Source organism: Anomalospiza imberbis, chromosome 4 (assembly GCF_031753505.1).
Source record: "Anomalospiza imberbis isolate Cuckoo-Finch-1a 21T00152 chromosome 4, ASM3175350v1, whole genome shotgun sequence".
NCBI lineage: Eukaryota > Metazoa > Chordata > Aves > Passeriformes > Viduidae > Anomalospiza > Anomalospiza imberbis.
In genome coordinates this window covers 602,430-622,370 of record NC_089684.1, presented here as the reverse complement: position 1 = coordinate 622,370, position 19,941 = coordinate 602,430, and the positions used below count along the sequence as shown (strand labels likewise).

The window sequence follows — 19,941 nt, the reverse complement described above, 5'->3', positions numbered from 1 at the left end:
ATTCATAGGCTGGATTAGCAAATGTGACTTTATTGCAAGAGGGAGTTTTCAAAGATGGGTTTCCAAAACGCTGTGATGAAGACATTTAGGTGAGTAGCAAGAGGGAAAGGCCTTTGTGCTTCTGCTTCCCATGAAATCTAAAGGAGAGTTTAGGGTTCTGGGGAAGTGAGAAAATCTGGAAAGAAACAGAAAAATATCTGCTACAATGGAGGCAGGAGAGCTCTTCTTTTCTTTAGATGACTACTGTTGCAGTCTTGCCTTGCAATGGGTGCCTCAAATAGCTGTTCATTGGTCTTTTGAAATAGTTGACTAATCTTCTCTTCTATAAGTGTATTTTCTTCTGAGATGCCTCATTTTGCTCATGAAAAGCTTCAGAAATAACTTCCGTTACAGCCATTCCTATCCAAGCCTTAAAGCATATACATGACCCTTACACAGTTGCATCAATACGACAGAGTTTGGTTTGGGTGTTTTTCCCCTCTTTAAGAAAAAAGTTGTCAGAAGCAGCATGAAGTAAATGATGGCCAACCATAATCTAATGCCAAAAAAAGGTTCTAATTCAATTGTCTCATCAAAATCACTACCATGATAGAAATTAAACTGCTACTCTGAAGCTGATACAGAGAGCTCTATGACATCTCCTCATATCATCTTTCTGTCCCAGGAACTGCTTCCATAATCATTTCTCTTCCAAGTCTTCTGTTCAGTGTACTACTTCTTTTCATGACACTTAACCCACTAGTCTTGTGTACTGTATGTATTATGCATTGCCTTTTGTGCATGCCATATATTACGAAGAGCTTTCAATCCCTAAGGGTTCTGCAGTTATTTCTGTGAGTTTGTCCTACAGGGCACTTTCATGAAAGTCATCAGCTACCCTTTGCCATGAAGAAATGGATAATAGTAACTGAAAGTAGGTCAAGCCCATTAGATTATGATTAAAAGGCAGATTTTTTTTTTTTTTTTAATGCACTGAATGTGGTTCTAATGGGTGGGCATTGGGCAGAAATGGTGCTGGTGAAGTCACAGGTGCTGTGTCCTTGGTCACTCTGTCTTTTCAGTTATTTTATAGCTTTAATTGAATACTGAATCATGAAGACTACAGTGACCTTTAATTTTATTCTAGTGACTTTCTGTCATGAGTCTTAAAAAAGAAATGCCATGCATGGTCCTGCCCTTGCTCTCTAGAATGAATCTAGAGCAGATAGTTGGAAGCATAACTAAGTGTATGTCAAGGCAGGCTTGTAACTTGCCCCTTATAATGCTATATCTTCAGCTCTTTTGGGAACATGTATTTCTCCACTAGAAACAGAGGATTTTCCCCCAGAAGTAGTTTAGAACCTGCTTTGAGGCCCCCAAGCTGGTGAAGTCCCAGGCTGGCCCAAGGACTTAAGCATGAGGACGTGGCCCCAGCCCCTTGGTGGGAGCTCTGCACTTCGTCCTTGACTCTGGAGAGTTGCAGGGTCAGTGGGACCCCCTACCCCCAACTTGCACCTCTTCCTCTGTCAAGGCAATGACCTGCCTATTTTAGTGTCTCAGCTGAGCTGGAATAGCAGAGTTGGCAACTTCATCTCTGTGGCTGAATTTGAAAACAATTCATCAGATGCAGCTCAGTTGATCAGATGCAGGTCTGTACAGGCACCGCGTGGGGCCTCGATTCCTGCAGCTCCCAGGTGTTCAGCTCCCACCTGCAGCCCTCCCTTTATTGTTTGCTCTGGTCTCTGCAGACACAGTGCCGTGCTCCACACGTGAGCGTGCTGGTGACCAGGAGGGTTTTTCAGGAGGCAGGACCAGGTAAGGTGCCTTTTATTTCACTAGCAGACCCAGAGAAACTGTCAGGCCGCACCCTGCTCTCCTTCGTCGATCAGAGGCAAGTAGGAAATTACAGATTGTAGCCTCTGGCTTAATTGGCTACCTGCTATTCTTGTCCTCTTGCATCCACAGTAACTATTTATACACATAAGACTACACTCAAGGCTGAGGCTTTCTGTTTTTCCTTGACCAGCAGTACTCTTCCCATGTAAGGTGGTAACTCACCTCCTTTGAAGCACACACTGGCATTTTTCCCTCTTGTTAATCATCCGTATTTCACTGGTCACCATGATCATCGCAGGTTGTACTCCTAGTGATTCCTTGGAACCAGAGAATTTCCATAAGTATGCGGCATTTAAACACGATTTGCTATCATGTCTCTCTTTCCCTCTCTTCTCCTTAGATGTAAAGGAGCATCCCACTATGGCCTTACCAAGGAACGGAAGAGGCGTTCCCAGGACTGCTCTCCAGACCTTGGCTCCAGCTTAGCAGTAGCTGCCCTGGGCCCTGAGCTCTCAGCAGCTGCGGCCATCGCCTTAATGACAGATGAGCCAGGGCTGGTGAACCCAGCCTTCAGCCCCACCTCAGAGGACAGCCAGCTGGGTAGCAGCCCCGGAGACCTGCACCGCAGCAACCGGAACAGAAGTAAGAGTCAAAAATGGTGGCTTCAGAGCCTGCTAGCCCCTTGCAACATTCATTTTTCTGTTAAGTATTAGTCACTGGAGGATTAAAAAAGTTAAGAAAAAGAAAAAGGGGTGGGGGAAGTGAAAGCTTTCATTTTTCATGGTTTATCAAATTGTGCACTCAGTGGAACAATAGATTTGAGGTGAAAAAAAATGGCTTGGCCAGGGGCAGCGTAAAGCTGAAAATGGACTAGCTGCACACATGTAAACTACAAATCTTTAGAAAGATTATTTAGGTAAATCAGCTCAGTTGGAAGATTAAATGATATGTGTGATGGGCGGTGGAGATGGTGGAGATGGTGTAGCTGGGTAACGTGTCTCCACTAAATCTTAGTGGTTCAAGTAACACCCACAGACATGGGCACCTACCCAAAACCCTGATGGGAACTGTGCTTCACATTTGCCAAGTATTTTCAGGAAAAAAATCCCTTAAGAATTGCCTTAGGAACTTAGGGACATCTGCCAGCTTCTTGGGAAGGTGCACTTGGAGGAGCTGGTCCTGCTGAAATAACAGTCAAGGACAAGCTGCATCAGGAAACTTTGCCTTGATCTTTCACCTTGTGATACTTCACCTGTGTCTGATGAGTGTCATGTTTGAAAAACATGGCCTGGCCAAAGCCAGAGTCAGAAGTGTTAATGGTGAGTTCAAAGCATGCATTTGAGGATTTTTAAGCTAAAATGGAAAGCCCACCTTGTGGGCTGCCAGTTGCGTATTGGGAAAATGGATGAAGGTATGAAGAAACACTAGGAAATGAGAAGCATTATCCTTTTGTTGTGCCAGGGTTTGGAGAGGTGAGGAAAGGAAGGGTGCAAGAAGAGAGCACTATAATCTCAATAAATTCTGTCAGTTTTATTGAGTGTAGAGGCCACACTCTGGTTTGAGGGAATGTTGTATTATTAGATTACAATATTTGGCTAGCATGCAGAGCTGGAACAGAGCAGCAACAGCCATGAAGATATCTTTAGCAGGATGGAAAAGAGTAGCATGTTTTGAAAGCATTATGACTTTTCTTTTGTGTTGCAGTACCTGAGTAAGAATATGTGAGGTTTTGATCCCTCCTACCTGATAATATTTGAAATTTTTGACATGAAACAGTTGGCAATCATTGGTAGCTTTAGAAGCATTGCAAAGTTTTGAGGCAGTAGTGGTAGTGGGGATTTTTTCAAGAAGAATTTTTAATGACTTCCAGCTTTTTTCCTTCAAACATGTATAGCTTGGGAAGGGCAATGCTTCTTCCTTTTATACATATTTTTCACAGAATTGCTGCTGATTCTGTCTTGATGGAGGATTATTCTTTCAAAAGCTACCACACTCACAGAAGATTTCTCCATGTGGTTGGCAAAACAGACAGGAAGGTGGCAAATCGAGGGTGTGGGACTGAGGTAGGGTGATTGTACCCAGATTCAGGTGGGTGCAGCCTTGAGGCATCAGCAGGACTCGGGGGCAAAGCTGAAGTACAGGCAGCCCTGGTGTTGATGCTACATCCCATCATATGCGGAGGGCTGCAGAAATGCTGTGGTTCTAGACCAGAACTGCTGAACTGTACTGATTTGGTTTTTTTCCTGCTGTTGCAGCTCGACACTTTGAACGTTCCACTATAAGAAGCAGATCTTTTAAAAAAATAAACAAGGCGTTCAGTGTTCTTCGAAGGACAAAAAGTGGAAGTGCCGTTTCCAACCAGACTGACCGGGAAAGGGAGACTGTTGGAAACTCTGCTGCTGGAGAGGAAGGTAATGTTTTGTTCATCTTGTGTTATACTCAAAATGGGGTAGGGAGCCCTATTCACATGGGAGCTGGATACCCATGACTGACGGGCCTTTCATGTGGTGGGCTGTGCGTGATTAATACAAACAAACCAGAAAACGCAATCTTTCCTTATTTTCTTCTTTCAAAAGATGTTACTGACTGGCAAGCAAGAATATTGCTGGGGTGTGTGGGACCTCATGTAGGGCTGTTCTGGTAACAGCCTGTATGCTATAGCCAGCCCAGGATCTAGCCCATGGGATGTGGGATCTGGGCATCTGGGATCTATTAGTGGAGCTGTCATTGATTTGCTCTGTAATTTTGTTCAAGTCTCTTCATCAGCGTGTGCCTGTCCCTCTAAAACAAATGGATCACAATAATCATACTCTAGAAGAACTTAATGAGTTTTGGCTAATGTTTATGAAGCACTGGAAATTCCCAGTGGGAGGATGGTATGGAAGTGTGAAGTACTGTAATTATTCTGCATTTCTATGGGCTCCTTTATTACCTCAGCCAGGCAGGTGATGAGGTAAGAATGCTCTGCTCTTAAACAGCAGGGAGAGGCAAGTTTGTCTGATGTATGTCAGGGACTAGGGGTCTGGCAGGTAGTAACACTTAACATTTGGCATTCTCAAAGCAATAAGCAAATGTTACTAATCAGTTTGGACCATAATTATGAAACCAACAATGGCATTCATGCATCAAGAGGAAGTGATGATAGAGTGGGAATCAATGTCTTAATCAAGGTCTTCACTCAGCTTATTATTCCTTTGCTTGATGCCTCAGCACCTCATGTCTCTTCCCAGTTCAAATGTTCAGGATGCAGGCTTTAAGAATACAAAATATCCAACTTCCTTTTGCTCTGTATTCAGGTTCTCATTGAAACACACACAAAATAAGCACAAAAGGCTGCCAAATGCTACTTTCAGGTGTCATTGTGATGCCATTATGAATTGTGGAGAATTGGAGGGCCACCTTCAATATTCTTCTGCTTTATTTGTTCATTCTTTCAGGAGAGTTTCACAGTGTTACTGCGTTCTTGGTACTTACTCTCCTACTTCACATACTTGCTGATAGAGCCAAAATAAATCTGGTAATTCAAAATCATGATCCTCCTTGATAAAAGGGATGGGAATATACTCCTTGACCTGGAAACATCATGAATAATTTTACTATATTTTAAAATATTTTTAATAATTTTTATTATTAAAAATAATGGTTTTTTTCCCCAAGTAAAATTTTACAAGTAAGTTGTTTATATCTCTGAGCAGGCAGATAGATTTCTTGTTCCATAGCAACTCTTCAATCCACTGTGAGCAAACGCTTGCCTTTTTTTAGAATGAGTGAAATTCTCCATGCCTCAAGTTCATATTTTTCAAAAGACATCCCTTCAGGATGAGATACGGACCATTTCCTATTAGACATATAGCTGACATTAGTAATAGTTCCACTGAAATCTTGGCTTCATGTCCAGGGTGTGCAAATAATCTGGATGTCAAGAGCACCTACCCAGTAGCCCAGCGCAGTCCAGATGTTAGCAGAAGTTAGCAGAAACGTGTGAAGATGTCACTGGCCTTTGCATTACCAGCAAATGAAAAGCATTGCTGTCTCTGTAAAGGATGTATAGTGGCAATCACTCCAGGGCCCCACTGACAGTGTCAGGATTGTCATTCTCTCCTTGGCTCTGCTTGTGGTTTCATTCCTCTGCACCCAGCACGCCTGTAAACTCCCAAATGTATTCTGCTGCACTGGAAAAACCAGGTAGGCATATAATTACTTAATAAGCAGTTACTCTTAAGTATGAGATCACAGAAGCTGGTACCTAAATTACTTTATTAATTACATTAGCAAAGAATGCATTTTGATTACATAGTTCTGAATCTAGATCTTTAAAAAACACAAGCAAGTAACTTTACAAATAAATTCAAAGTTTTTGAAGCAATACAAATACAACTTGAAACAAAGATTGCAATTCAGTCCTTTGCAACAGGTGCTTTGTGTAATGGCATCTCAAAGGCTTTCTCTGTTTCCTCTTCTTGGAGGAGTAAATGAATGTACTTCTTTCTGTAGCAGTTATCCTCATCCTGCCAGCTGGGGGCTGGTTTTCTTCTCCAGTTCTGTATGTTTTCTTCTTTTATTTATTTTTTTTTTTAAACCTCAGCTGCTCTGAGCACTCTGCAGCTAGACTTCTGATTAGAGCTGTTGGTCAGTCTTTAGGGACAGCTGCTGTATGCTCTGCCTGGTGCTCACTAAAAGTCTTGCATATTGAAGAAAAGGGAGCCCTGCATATCTGTCTCACCATTGCCATGCCACTCTCCTGGGAATGGAGGTGCTCCTGTGGGGGTGAACGAGGTGGTTCCTCACTTCAGAGGTCCCCACACCCAGTGGGAAAGGTGCTGCTGCCTTGCCCAAAGTTTCACAGGTTTGTGTCTGGGACCATGAGAACAGAACTCAGCCATGACTCATTCCCTCAGGAGATTGAGCAGCACTTCACCAACTCACTGGTGACCATTTTCCTCACCAGGTTTAGTCAGTGCATGAGCAGAATAAAGCTGAAACTATATCAGCCTCACAGAGTGATATAAGCCCCTTCTTGCTGATAACCTCTTCTTGATAAAGGAGAGGTAAGATCATCTGGCAAAGCTCAATGTGCAATTCGTCTGACTCCAGTTTTCAGAATACCCCAATCTTAATCCATATGTCTCTGTTTAATCTATTTTGCCTGTATTTTGGTCAAAGGAGCTCTGAGAATGAACTCCATAACAAGTATTAGCCTTCAGCAACCTTTCATTAAAAGTAAGTAGGTGCCTTTAATCTGAAGTTGCTATATTTGTTGAGCCAGTGCTCAGTTGCAATATGACTGTAAGGGTACAAGACAACATAATGGTTTCTGATGAGGGAGAAAAAACATTCAAATTCTTGTTAACTTGAAGCTGAATCTAGTGCTGGTTTTGGAAAATTCTTTGACGCCCAGGGACATTGTAAAACATGATGTTTAATATCAAATGTGTTTCTGTTATAACTAGAGCAGAGAAACAGTTACAGTCTAATGCTATCTTATACCTGGAGCTGGTAGCCATCCCGAACTGCAGAGATTACTTCATGATTTATGTTTATATCCTGTGGTTTGATTTGTCTAACAATGTTATAGGTGCTCATTTTGGATTTAAATTATTCAGGCTTTCTTTGTTCCTCTGTTTTTGTGGCATTTTCAGTAGAGAGTTGTTAAATGTCCAAACCAAAGAAAACGTTAGAGGTGAATGAAAAGTACAAATACTAATGAGAAAATATTCTGGGGGAAGGAGCTGTTAAAATTTTCTCATTTTTAATACTATTTTATTTGTAAAATCCCATGCAAAGAAATATTTGTCTGTAGGCAGCACCCAAGCCTGTGATATTTATCTGAGAGCAATTTCATTAACAGCATTTACAGCTACAAATAGCTTCCAGGTCTGAAGTAGAAATTTAGAAAGTTTAAAAGAAAGAATTTCATTCTGAGATGTGAGGGAAGGTGACAGAGACATGCTTAAGGCACTGATGCATTTAAGATGTAATATCTTCTGACTAGATCTACTAGTGTAAATGACCTTGACAATCTACTTAAATGATAAAATATCTCCAAGCAGAGTGTCCAGCTTTGCTATGCTTATTTGTATCACTGTGCTCTTAGGTTGGCTTTACACCTTAAAATCAGTTCCAAGAAGGACTATAGATACATATACTCTTTACTCAAACTGATCTACAAATACAAGTTGTGAACCAGCTAACGTTCTAGGAGCAAAGAATTTGCAGGTACAATTGAAAAACTTCCTTACAGTTTTAGAGTAAAAGAGCTGTGTTTTTGACTTTCAAAAACATTCACTAATGTCATTTTGCAGTCAAGACATTGTAAAAGAAATTTAATTTAGGATCGCTTGAGGATGGCCAATGTTTTTCAAAGTCAACTCAGTCTCAAAGTGGATGTGGTTCTACCATCTGTTATTGCTTTGCAGCAGTCAAGACCAAGGCAGCCCCAGCAGGCACTGGCAGAACCACAGAACAGGCTTCCCTCTTGTACTCTTCAGTGTGAACCCTGTTGTATTTTTGAGAGACATATATTCACATACATATATATAATAAATAGATAGATAGATAGATAATATAAATACTTCAGTGTTTGGAAAGATATGTGAAGAAAAAGAAGGTAAGTGAAACACAGATGGCATCAACCACTTCATGGCATTAAAGCTTTCTGTGTACAGAAAAAAAAGTGGTTTTTCCAGCCCCAGGACAAGACAGTGTAGCCCAACCTCTGTCTCAGGAAGGCTGCACCCCACAGAAATCCCACACTTTTCCTATTTTTCTCACATTTGATTCAGTTACCATTCTGATTCCCCAAAACAGCCGTTACAGAACTGGTTCAAAGTACTCCTCTCTGGAACGATGAGCCAGGCAATTTCCCGAAGAAAGAGATTGTCTCTATAGCATTTCCTCTACTGCAGACTGATGAATTTGCCTGCTGTATATGAGAGTCACAACTCTTTAGATACACAGTCAACTCCACAACAGTTTCATTTCAGTCCTTTTGGGACTCCTTTGGTGAGAGCAATGTCCAGAAGCAAGAAGAGAGATTAGAACTGGCATCACCTTCTACCTGCCCCTCCACTGGAGAAGCATCACTGGAGAATTAATGGAAGGCATTAAATCAAAATGATGGCAAACCTTTGGGAGAATGGCATGATACATGAAAATCTGTTGGGAAGGAAAATTCGCAGAATAAAGTTCCCCACCAATACAAGGGCATGTGACACTTACAGACACATTAATGTTCCAAGACTAGGTTACACAAACTTAATTTAGATTCTGGTGTCCAGATGCTGGGAAGGATGAATGTGTGCTCCTGCAGATGGTTCTATTTGTGGGGGTGAGCTGGCACATTAGCCAAGCTGCCTGATCTAAATGCGGACTTGCAACCACAGATACAAGTTTTGTTTACAGTGACCTTTGATTAATCTGGACTCAAGAGTCACTGCAAACATTGCACATTGTCACACTGAGTCCTGGGAGTGAAGGCAGAAGCTACCCTCGTGGCAGCACTGTTGGAAGGAGCATGATACGCACAGAAGTCAGCAGAAACCTGAGCGCTGAAGGAACGCTACCATTAAATATTATAAACTGTGGGGAAAAGTAGTAAGCATACTTAAAAGTTTGTAAATACTCTGTCATGGCGACTATACTAATGAATTCTCAGTGTCCCACACTGTGCCAGATAAATGGAGTTTGCTGTGCAAAGCTGGTCTCTCCTATATTGTTTACCATAAAGTAATGTGTGAAAATATTGATAACATTGCGCACTAACATTAAGAGAATACTGCTTGAGAAAAAAGCCCACACAGTCTTTCTGAATGCAGGTGACATTTTATTATATTGACAGATTCAGAATGCTCCACACAACCCACCGTGACAAAAACACAACACTCTGTGGGAAAACCTGGAAGAATCACCAAAAACAAGACAGAAAGTTTCCTTCTTTCTAGATTCAGCAGCTCTTCGATATTTAAGGACTGGAAATATAAAATGGTAAAGAAAGGTATGCAATACTCCTGGGTTTTCCTGCTCTGGAAAACCTGACCAAAGAGAATGGAGAATTTTAAATAAGAGTGTAAGGGCTGGAAAATGGAGTCTGTGGAAATTGTTACTCCAGCCTTACAACAGAACGTATATATGTCTGAAAGGTACAAGCCCTCAACTCGGTTTGAGTTCCTTAATTGGGCTCCTGAGGCCCCAGTCATTGTATGCAACCAGGTGCTGAAGCAGGGTCCACCTTTTCTGGGTATGGTCTATACATTAAAAATTCAATTTGAAGACATTGCTTTCTAGACATGGCATCATCATAAAATATGCATAGTAATTTTTCATCAAACTGCACACAATGTATGCAGACTTTTTGGTGAAAAAGCAATTATGAATTTTCTTATTTTTAAAAAGTGTATTTGTGTACTTTATATATTTACATTGACACACTCTTAGTTTATCAAAATAGGCATTGGCCTTTTACTTAGGACAGTCTAGGTTGTTGAGAATCCAAATCTCCATGTAAATGTCTGGCATGAAAAGAAGACGCAAGTCTTCAAGTAAGAGAGCAGAAATTAATGGATCATAGAGGAGTTACTTTGGTTGCTTAGCCCATCTGTGGAGAAAATATTTGTTTATTATGTATATTTGATAAAGAACATAAATCGAATGAAGACAGGAAGTGAGGCAGTGCAGCCTGCTAACTATGAAAAGGTGGCATTAGAGACTTGCAGACTGGCAAAATAAAAACATCTTGCAAAAATTTGGGTTGCTGTAGATTTGGGTTGCTGAAATGTGTGGTTGCACATTTCAGAAGGAAATTAGACACTAAAAATTCCTCAAAAAAATCCACGTAAAGTCATATTGAAAGTCAGCCAAGTACCACTGCAAGTCTTAACAAACCAGGTAAGGCATTGTTCAAAATGCAAAGAAACCTATTTATGTTTATGCGTATGTAAAGATGCAGGTAAGTCTTGTAAGTATAGAGACTTGTTCACTGCCACATTGCCCTGCCTTTGCTCTGGGATAATTACAGGTTGAAATAACATGAGAGTGTCAACAGCTTGTTAAGGCCACAATTCTCCATGGACAGGAAATGCAACTGGATAATTCCTTTAGAAGGGCTTTTAGAATGAGCTATGCTAAAATGAACATCAGTGTCAAAAAGTGTGGTTTGTTAGGATGTGAAGTGAGTCATCATAATAGGTCTAACATAGCACTGTTTTGGTAGTCTTCAATATATTCATGTATATTAATTTATTTGCATGCAGAGAAGATCTAGATATCCTGATTTTCATCTATATTACAAATAACTACGCTTACAGCCACACTGAGAGTGTGAAATGTGCATGCGTATTCCAATGCAGGGATCAGGCCATTGGTGATTTTTGGGGAGTATTTGCATTGTCTGACTTTAAGCACCCCACTGAGATGCCAGAGTTGATTGCCTCTTTTCTTACACAGCAGTGGAGAGCATTTGGCACCTCCAGGGGTGATTTAGCATGGGAATCACTCTCTTTGGGTGCCTGTGGACTGCAAAGGAAGTCAGAGCACGTAGATCACCAAATTGTGCATTTGAGGCCTGGATTTAGATCAAGTGAATCCACTCTTCAGGCTAGAGAGAATTGAGCAAATTACAAGCTGAGCAAATAGCATTTAGAAAATAGAGAAGCACGGGGGAAATGAAGCACCTTCCATTCCTGAAACATTAAAGTTGCCTGCAAAACTGAAGTAAACCTGTATCAGCACAGAAACTGCTATTACAAGAATAAATGGTTGAGTATTAGGTTGGTGAAGGCTGTGTAGTTATCTAGACAGACTTTTATTGCCTGTCAAGTCTGTGTAAAATCACAAAGTCGAAGTCTGTGCTACTGGTAGGTGCTTTTTACAGACGTGGAGGAGGACAGCTTCCCACCCTGAAGAGCATATGATCAAAGAAGTGGTAAGGGATGCAATATGGTGTTTCTTAATTTTTTTTCCTGTTCTTTCTTTCCCCTTGCCCTCTCTCAAAAGGTTTCGGTGCCTTGCTGGTTTGTTGCCTGCTAATTCTGTAGTAGAAAATATTTATTCTATCTCAGATTCTGGTCTATAAGGTTTCATTTTTCACTAACCACTGTTCATTAACATTCACTGTACTTCAATTTCTAAAATAGGTTCTTGAAAAAATATTAGCAGTTAATTTTTTTACTTCCAGGTTTGTCATACTGGATTGGATTCACATGCAAAAAGTTTAAATGCTTTCTCTCAGCTTTGGGGGAATTCAGAATAATTGAAGGCTGCTATGCCTGTGCTGGAAAATTCACTGCTGCTTTTACTTCAACTTTGCTCACTGCTGAATATGGATTAAAATTTTCAATTGACCTAGAAGGAAAGAAAGTGTTAATGACATGCTATGAAATCAAACATGCCAGTTGAAAAGTAGGGTTAGGAAGATGATACTCTAATCCAGTGCATTATAAATACAAAAAAGGACCTCGACCCACCATTAGTCCCTCCTCCCCACAGCCAGATTGCCAGGGCCAGCAGAGATCTTTCCAGGTACTTTGAACATAGTGTGATTTTAATAGACACATCACGGTCAGAGCCCCTCATTCCTATTTCCTAGAGTTCAAGCAGTGATAAAAGGAGAGCAGTCTGGTAGGAAAACTACTGTGTGCTTTAGTTGGTCCAAACCTTTGATTTGTTGTCTTTCTGGTAGCTAAAGATAAATAAAAGGCTACCTTGGATGTCACGAGACAAGAGCCCTGTCCTCTACTGTGACACTAAAAATTGGGAAAACAGGGCAGCCTGGGATGCTACCAGTGAGATAGGGTTTACAACCCAGCACAGCAGGGATGGATGTTTGTTGAGGTGCCCATGACCATCTGTTCTAGGGCCAGCAAGAAACTGTGGCCTGGTTCTGAGGTGTCTCTGGTGACCAAAAATATATTTGATTCCCTTAAAATATTGATGTGTATGGCTGTAAGTACATTTCATCTGTTCAGATTACATCAAAGGTTTAAGGCTGTATTTTGTGGGGGAAAAGGAAGTTTGAATATATTATTTGTAGAAAGTTCCCTTCAAGTCCACTCAGCAAGCTTACCTATCCTTTTCTTCCCTCTTGGTATAAATCACATCCATGCATAAAACCTAGCTTGACTAACTGGCAGGGACTTGAGGTTGTGCCGTGCATGTTTCAACAAAGCAAAGCTGCGTTGTCAAATAAATACCTTACAATATGCATTTCCAGGTTTTCCCAGGTTGTATCACCTGATTCCAGATGGGGAAATTACCTGCATTAAGATCAGCCGTACCGATCCCCATGAAAATCTGGCCATTAGGATTGTGGGAGGCAGTGAGACCCCTTTGGTTCACATTATTATACAGCATATTTATCGAGATGGGGTAATTGCCAGAGATGGAAGATTGCTGCCTGGAGACATGATACTAAAGGTACAGTACTGTGGAGGTACGAGATAAAAGTATCCTGACAAAGAATAAGATGAGATGAGATCACAATGAGATTTGCAATGTTGCATGCATTGCAGAAAGCCATTCTAAAGTTCAGAGCACCACCTGTAAGGCACTATGATTTCCTAGCTTTTGCTGACCCCAGTGGTAGCTGAGGACACTTGAGGCATGCCAAGATTGTGCCATGCCTTCTGCTTTGTGCCAGACAGACTTGGCCAAAGGGATTTCCCAGGATCACAATGTGGGCACACTTCACTCTAGCAGTGAATAAAAATGCTTCTGGATGGTGGTTCCCAGCAGCAGCTGAATAAGCATCCACCACCCAGCTACGTGTTTCAGGGAGCCTTTTTGTCCTGGTGCCAGCACAGAGAGCAGCAGAGTTAATGGCACCACTAAAACAAAGATGTTCCTGCAGGGCATATCCAAACTGCACAGTGAAGCTGTGACTGTAGCGCGGATGGGCCCAGCCTAGCTCTTCCCAGTCATGGCTGACTGCCCGGGATTTTCCAAGGATTCCTGTGAATTTCAGCCCCATCCTGGTGCAGCTCATGCTGTTTGTGGTACCCAAGGTAGCAACCTAAAGCTAGTTGAGCTGTGTCGCCCTGGGTGCAGTCCTCCCCACCAGACTTCAGCAGAACAGCCCTGTCGTTCCTACATAGGAAACCTGCAAAAGCAAACACCAGCCAAGTACTTTTGTCCATGCTGGGGAGTAGTTATCTTACATTTTGGGGATGTTTCTTAATATTTAAATGGTTCAACCTGTGCAATGCAAAGCTACATGGAAATATCTTGTCTGATTCAGGCTTTCTAGCCAGCGATGAAAAACAATCTTGCAACTGGTTTTCATTTAGCAATATAAAGTGCAATGCCTAGTTACTCTTACGCATATGAACATGATGGGATTGACTGGAAACTCTTTTTTCCTCTTTGTTTTCCTCAGCCAAATTTTAAAAATGGTAGTTATACAATTTTACTCTCATCTGAATTAAATCTTACCTGGAAAACACTGAGGAAAAAAAGGAAAGTCTGATTCTCTAGTGTGGTAAATCAGCATAATTGTTAGTAAATATCCAAGGCATTTAAAGTTCTACTTGAGGCTCTTTCCTTCTTTGTAATTGGAGATTCATTAGTGAAAAAAAAATAAAAATTACTGTACCTAGAACAGCTGGGAGATAAAGAAGAAAAGAAACAGCAGGAAAACAGTGGGAGTGAAAGGAAAGGCTGGCAAGGCAATTTGAAATCAGAAGCCTGTGGAATAAAACTAAGATATATGAAAGGATATTGAAGCTTGGGAAAGAGCAATAGGAAAGATGAAAACTAAGATGTATGTCTGGAGACTATCAGGGGGAGAGGGGAAGAAAAAGGACAGAAACTGTCTGTGCAGCGCATCCTTTTCTTGCGGGGAAGATTGTTCTGCACCGCAAACTTGGCCCCCTGTGTGACACAGTTTGAAATAGCACATGTCACTTCATATGAAGACATCTGTGTATCTAGATCTGCCCTCCTCAGTGCCAGCTCAGAATACACTGTCTTCCTGCTGCTGATTTACACTTCTCTGTTCCAGGTAAATGGCATGGACATCAAAAATGTGCCTCACAACTATGCCCTGTCAATCCTGAAGCAACCCTGCCACGTGCTGCGACTGACGGTGCTCCGAGAGCAGAGGTACCGATGCCGAAACAGCGGACTTTCCCTTGATGCTCACTGCAATAGGGATGACAGCTTCCATGTTGTGCTGAACAAGAGCAGTCCAGATGAGCAGCTGGGAATAAAGCTGGTCCGCAAGGCTGACGAGCCAGGGGTATTTATTTTCAACCTGCTGGAAGGTGGCATGGCTGCCCGTGATGGACAGCTGCAGGAGAATGACCGGGTGCTGGCCATCAATGGACACGACCATCGCTACGGCAGTCCAGAGAGCGCAGCCCAACTGATACAGGTTTGTCATCCCCGCTTTAACCACGGGGTTCGAACTGTGCAAAAAACCAAGCAGTGTTTTTTCACCATCCATTGCAAACACTGAGTCTCTGTATTCGGAAGAGGGAAGGAGTCAAGGTTGAATGGGAATTTACTCCTCTGAAAGCTCCTTGGTTTTACTGTGGGGACAAGTGTGAACATGGGCGTGGGCTCTCACAGAGGTGCCTGCTACCATCAGGTTTTGGAAAATATAGATCAGTGCAAACATTCGTATACTCTGATCAACACCAGAGAGATGCCAGCTGCCAGACAGCATGCCAGCCTGCACCCTGGCAGCACTGGTTCCAGCAGAATCCTGACTCCTCTGGCTCAGGAGTCACAGTGCTCTCTGCTTCAGCCCTGGGGCAAACCAGAGTAGCCTAAGGCAGTGGACTTCCAGTATAAGGTAGTCCACTCCTTGTAGATATTTCTTACCTAAATCCAGTATATGGAAATCCAAGTGTTTTGGAAAAATTGATCTGGAGTTATTAATCTCTGTTTAGACTCATGTGGAGTACTAAATGAGTGCTAATACAGACCTGCCAGATGAAAAAAATCCCATACCTTTCTCAGCTGCAAAACTGGTCAGCTTCTGCCTAACTTTCCCTCCAGAATCAATTTGGGTTTTTTTGTTTACAGACTATGTTTTTAGAAAACTTCAACAACAACAAAAAAAAAAAAAAAAAAGCAAAGCCAAGTATGTTTTGTTGCTTTTATCTCATTTTTATAACTGTTATTATACTTGTACAATTTTGAATTTCGTTTGGAGGCATGTAGACTGTTCACATATTGAAGAATTTCATGGGCTTCAATAACAAGATGTCAAAGAACCAGCTTCTTCTTCTTTCTGACAGATATAATCAGAGTAATATCAGTCAGACTGAAACAAACAGTCAAATCCATGCATTTTGTGGGAAGGATTCCTGTGTTAGCATAGATTCACAGTTGGTTGGTTGCAGCCAACTTTTTTTGCGACGTTTATAGCATAGGCAAAGAAAATGTCATCCCCTTACATAATGCCAGTTGTTGAAATTCCTGTCCAGCATCTTTCTGGATTACCTTATGTAGCTCACTAACTGAGAACAGAAGGGGGAAGGTTTAAATTCTCTGAGGGCAACAAGTCTGGAATGAAAAATTTTCTAAAAAGCTATTATTCTTGGAACAGTTCTTTATGGCTACAAAATAAGGCATCAGTGAGTGCTTCATAAGCAAAAAACACGAGATGAAACGGAAAAAATTACTAAGAAGAGTATTCACATACAAGTGTTTAAAAATGCAACTGAAGCCCTTACTGGTCTCCAGAGTGTGGATGTTAATTGTAATAATGCTTGAACTGCACAACAATCCCTGGAAATTTAAACAAGTCCATCAAAGGGGAAACTCAAGTTTCCAAACAGCCAGGATTATATTACATTGATGTGAGCTCTATGAATCACATTTGTCTAATGCAAAATTCCTGGAACCTGTGTCTTTTTTGTTATGTTTTTCATCAATTACCATTTGCCTTTCCTGTTTCCATGTTATGCCAGAGAAAAACCTTTCTACTGAAGCCACAGGTGTTTTGCATTTGCTTCTTACACGAAGGGCTATTTCACTGTGTCCCCTGATTTCTCAACAGCATCCTTCCTGCCTGTGGAGAGCTCAGCATGCCACTTGCAGTGCATTGAGGTCTTCTAATTTATGATGGTGAAAGCTGCAAATACACCACCAGTTTCTTTAAAAAGAGAACATTCAGTAAAAGGTGCGGTGGCTTGTTAAACCAAGCACAGCAGGAAGACTGTCAGATTTCTGTGTAATCTGATTATTTTTGACTTTTAAATAATGAATAATTGAGACAATTGAGGCCTATAGAAACTATACACTAGCATATGTGAAGCAGTTGCTAATCAGTAGATTAGGTGTCTGGCTGTTTATAAGCTCTAAGCTCTGTCACAAGAATTGAAATGAAGAAAACGTGTAAGTGCTAATTAGGAACGTGCACACATCATAACACTTGGGAATTTGCTGCCTCCTGTTTGTCACATCATCTTAAGCCACGGCCTTGTGTCAGAAGTGGCACTTTGAATCTAAATAACAAGACATTCCACATCTGTTTTCCATGAGAGTGACAAGAAAAGGAGCAAGGTAACAGCTATGAGGTGCCCATGTGAGCACATCAAGCCAAGCTACATGGGCTGAGTCAGACTTTACTGACCCCAGATGTTCACCCTCCTCCTCACCTCCTTCTCCACCTCCCACTCCCATAGTTCGGAGCAGCTGCTAGGAACAGATGAGCAGCTCTCCTACCCAACAACTGCCTCTGACAAGCAGGTTGTGGTGTGCAGCATATCCATGCTCCATCATCCCGGTGAGACATGGGGCAGCTTCTGCCAGGAGCAGCCTTGCTGCCCCTTTCTAAGATGCAATTACCTACTAGATGCTCAGAAGTTGCCACTGTGTCTCTGCCTTCCTGCTTGATTTGCCTTGGCTGTAACAGATTTTAATTCTTAAAAAAAAAAAAAGAGCGTTTCAGCTCTTACTTGCACTTGGTATCAAAGCTCACCTCCTTTCTTTAATTTTCACTTCAGCATAAAATAGAGAAAGAATTGTGGGAAAAGCCACCGGTAAGAGGGAGGGAGAGATTAGAACAAATCAGCAGTAAATAATCTGATCGGTAGAAACATTAATGGGTTTTCATACGTATGTAAATACAAAAGCTGTTCTTCTTGTTTGGATAACTTTCTAAACCACTCTGACTTCTGAGAAACTAGTCAGCTTGACTGGCCCGTAGACAAATGTGCCATTGCAACAGAGACTCTTGTTGAACTTTTGCTAGTTGTTCTGTGAGAATTAATCATGCTTTACAACCTTTCTCTAAATAACCAGCTTTGAGGCTTACCATGTGGCAACAGATAAATTTCAAAAAGAAGTTGTGTTAAGTTGAAACTGTTCATTTTAGAGAAAACTGTATTTTTATAGGGCCACATGCCCTTGGGAGGTTTAATCTCATGTTGTTCAGTTCCACCTCAGTCATATTACAAACTAGGGACCAGGGTGGTTTCCTATCTCCCAACACACAGAATTCAGCTTTTGGGTACCAGTTGAGTCCAGAGCCCATGAATTAATATTCCATAAAACTAGATCTGTTAAAAATGCCTAGAAAGTTATTTTGAAATATGTGTGTATGCACTAAATTATATATTATGAAGCTGTGAAGATTTGAGTTTCTATCAAAAAAATAGCATACCCCAAGATATTGGGAAAGTAACAAAGATATGCACTTTTTTTACTTCACTGAAAATAGCATGGCTTGAACATGTATATTTCAAGCTTGAAGTTGGAGGTTTAGGAGAGGTAAGTTGCTTTTTCTTAACTAAAATGACATTTTTCCAAAGCTTTTTTAAAACTCTCAGCTACAGCTATTGAATTCAGCTCCAGAAAGGACAAACCAAGCTATAAAAACAAAATTCCCAGAAGCTTCCTGTGGCTTCTGTTAATTGTCTGTGGAAGTTTTGATTTCAATAGCGCAACTGGGTCTGGGTTTGGTTTTCAGTTGCTTTGTCAATGCCAGCTCTCCTTGGAGCTTCTCCCCAGTGAGCAGTGCCAGCAAGTGAGCCAGGACGTCGGCAGCCCCAGGGGCTGTGGTACCACCAAGCATCGCAACAGCAGCCCAGGGCATCAGGCTCCAGATGTGTTTGTGGGGGGCTTCACGCTAGACACTGAGCAGTTCCTCCGGTATAACCTGAGAGCAGGCAGGCAGGAGTGCCTCTGCAGACTGGGCATCAAGAGCCCCTCCTTCCTAGCACAACAGCAAGGTCTTTAGCCTAGTGAGAAGGAGATTAGAGGATTAATTTTTACATCTTCTGAGTATGCTTCTACAGCACTGAGGTTATTGCTACACTGTTCTTCATTTCAGTTCAGTATGTTGGTTTATGGCAGGCATCTATGATTTATCCAGGTAAACTCCACTCCCTCTCAGCTTTATCTTTGCATCACTGTTGTCTTGAACAGATTCATATGAGCCTCACTGAGGGGCAAATGAAGCTATTTGCTTCTAGGGAAACTGTGCTCATTCAATAAAACAGAAAAAAACCCCACCTGTACACAGAATTAATGCTAATATCAGGCAAACACACACGGAGCCCCTTGAAAATAACAAACAAACATAACCTCAGTAGAAGCATTGCAGCATCTCTCAGGCACACAGATATTCTGACTGCACTATGAAAAAAGGCCTAGAAATTCTTTGAGCTTATTTGCTTTGAAGCTGCTCTTCCTAGAGCGAGAGTTTGTGAGCTGCTTTCCCATCCTAAAATGCATTACCCTGTGTGCTTTCTTGTGCCTACCCTCTTTCTCTGCGCTCTGCTGCAGTTAGGATTTTATTTCACTAAAGAAAATACCTTTTCTCCCTTTCTTTAAGCTTCCTTACATTTGTCATGCTCATTGCATGCAGGTGGACTTAATTACATTGTTTATTCCCCACTTTCATTGGGCAAGGCCTAAGCACATCCCTGGTTTCAGGGTTAATTGTGTCTTTTTCAGCTTTCCCATCCATTGGGCAGCAACAGCTCTGGCAGTCTGCCTGTCTCTCTACCGTGGTAGGCAAATTGCTGCTTTGCAGTGGTATACATAGGTGTAGATGAGAGCTGATCAGAACTCACTGTGGTGGATCACTGCCTCCAGAAATTTGAGGCAGGTAGAAAGGATTTTTTAGAGTTAACACCAAATTTTGAAGAGGAATATTAAGTAGCTGGCAGTAAACTTTTA

The 19,941-nt window shown here is 41.6% G+C and overlaps 1 protein-coding gene and 1 long non-coding RNA gene across 11 annotated transcripts in view; one reads left to right on the top strand and one right to left on the bottom strand.

Moving 5' to 3' along the window:
- Positions 1–19,941, top strand: part of LNX1 (ligand of numb-protein X 1) — a 116,938-nt gene that overhangs the window by 80,155 nt on the left and 16,842 nt on the right. For 8 of the 10 annotated variants that reach the window (XM_068186703.1, XM_068186704.1, XM_068186701.1 and 5 more), the window contains 5 exons: positions 2,216–2,457; positions 4,071–4,226; positions 9,653–9,808; positions 13,022–13,224; positions 14,807–15,178. In XM_068186703.1, coding sequence (XP_068042804.1) covers positions 2,216–2,457; positions 4,071–4,226; positions 9,653–9,808; positions 13,022–13,224; positions 14,807–15,178 — 1,129 coding nt within the window. The remainder of the gene's footprint in view (positions 1–2,215; positions 2,458–4,070; positions 4,227–9,652; positions 9,809–13,021; positions 13,225–14,806; positions 15,179–19,941) is intronic. The other 2 variants (XM_068186707.1, XM_068186710.1) reach the window with 1 other exon arrangement.
- Positions 18,584–19,552, bottom strand: LOC137472072 (uncharacterized). The gene is made up of 2 exons (XR_010998002.1): positions 19,345–19,552; positions 18,584–18,998 (listed from the first exon to the last, which is right to left on the bottom strand). It is a non-coding gene; the product is annotated as an uncharacterized lncRNA (long non-coding RNA).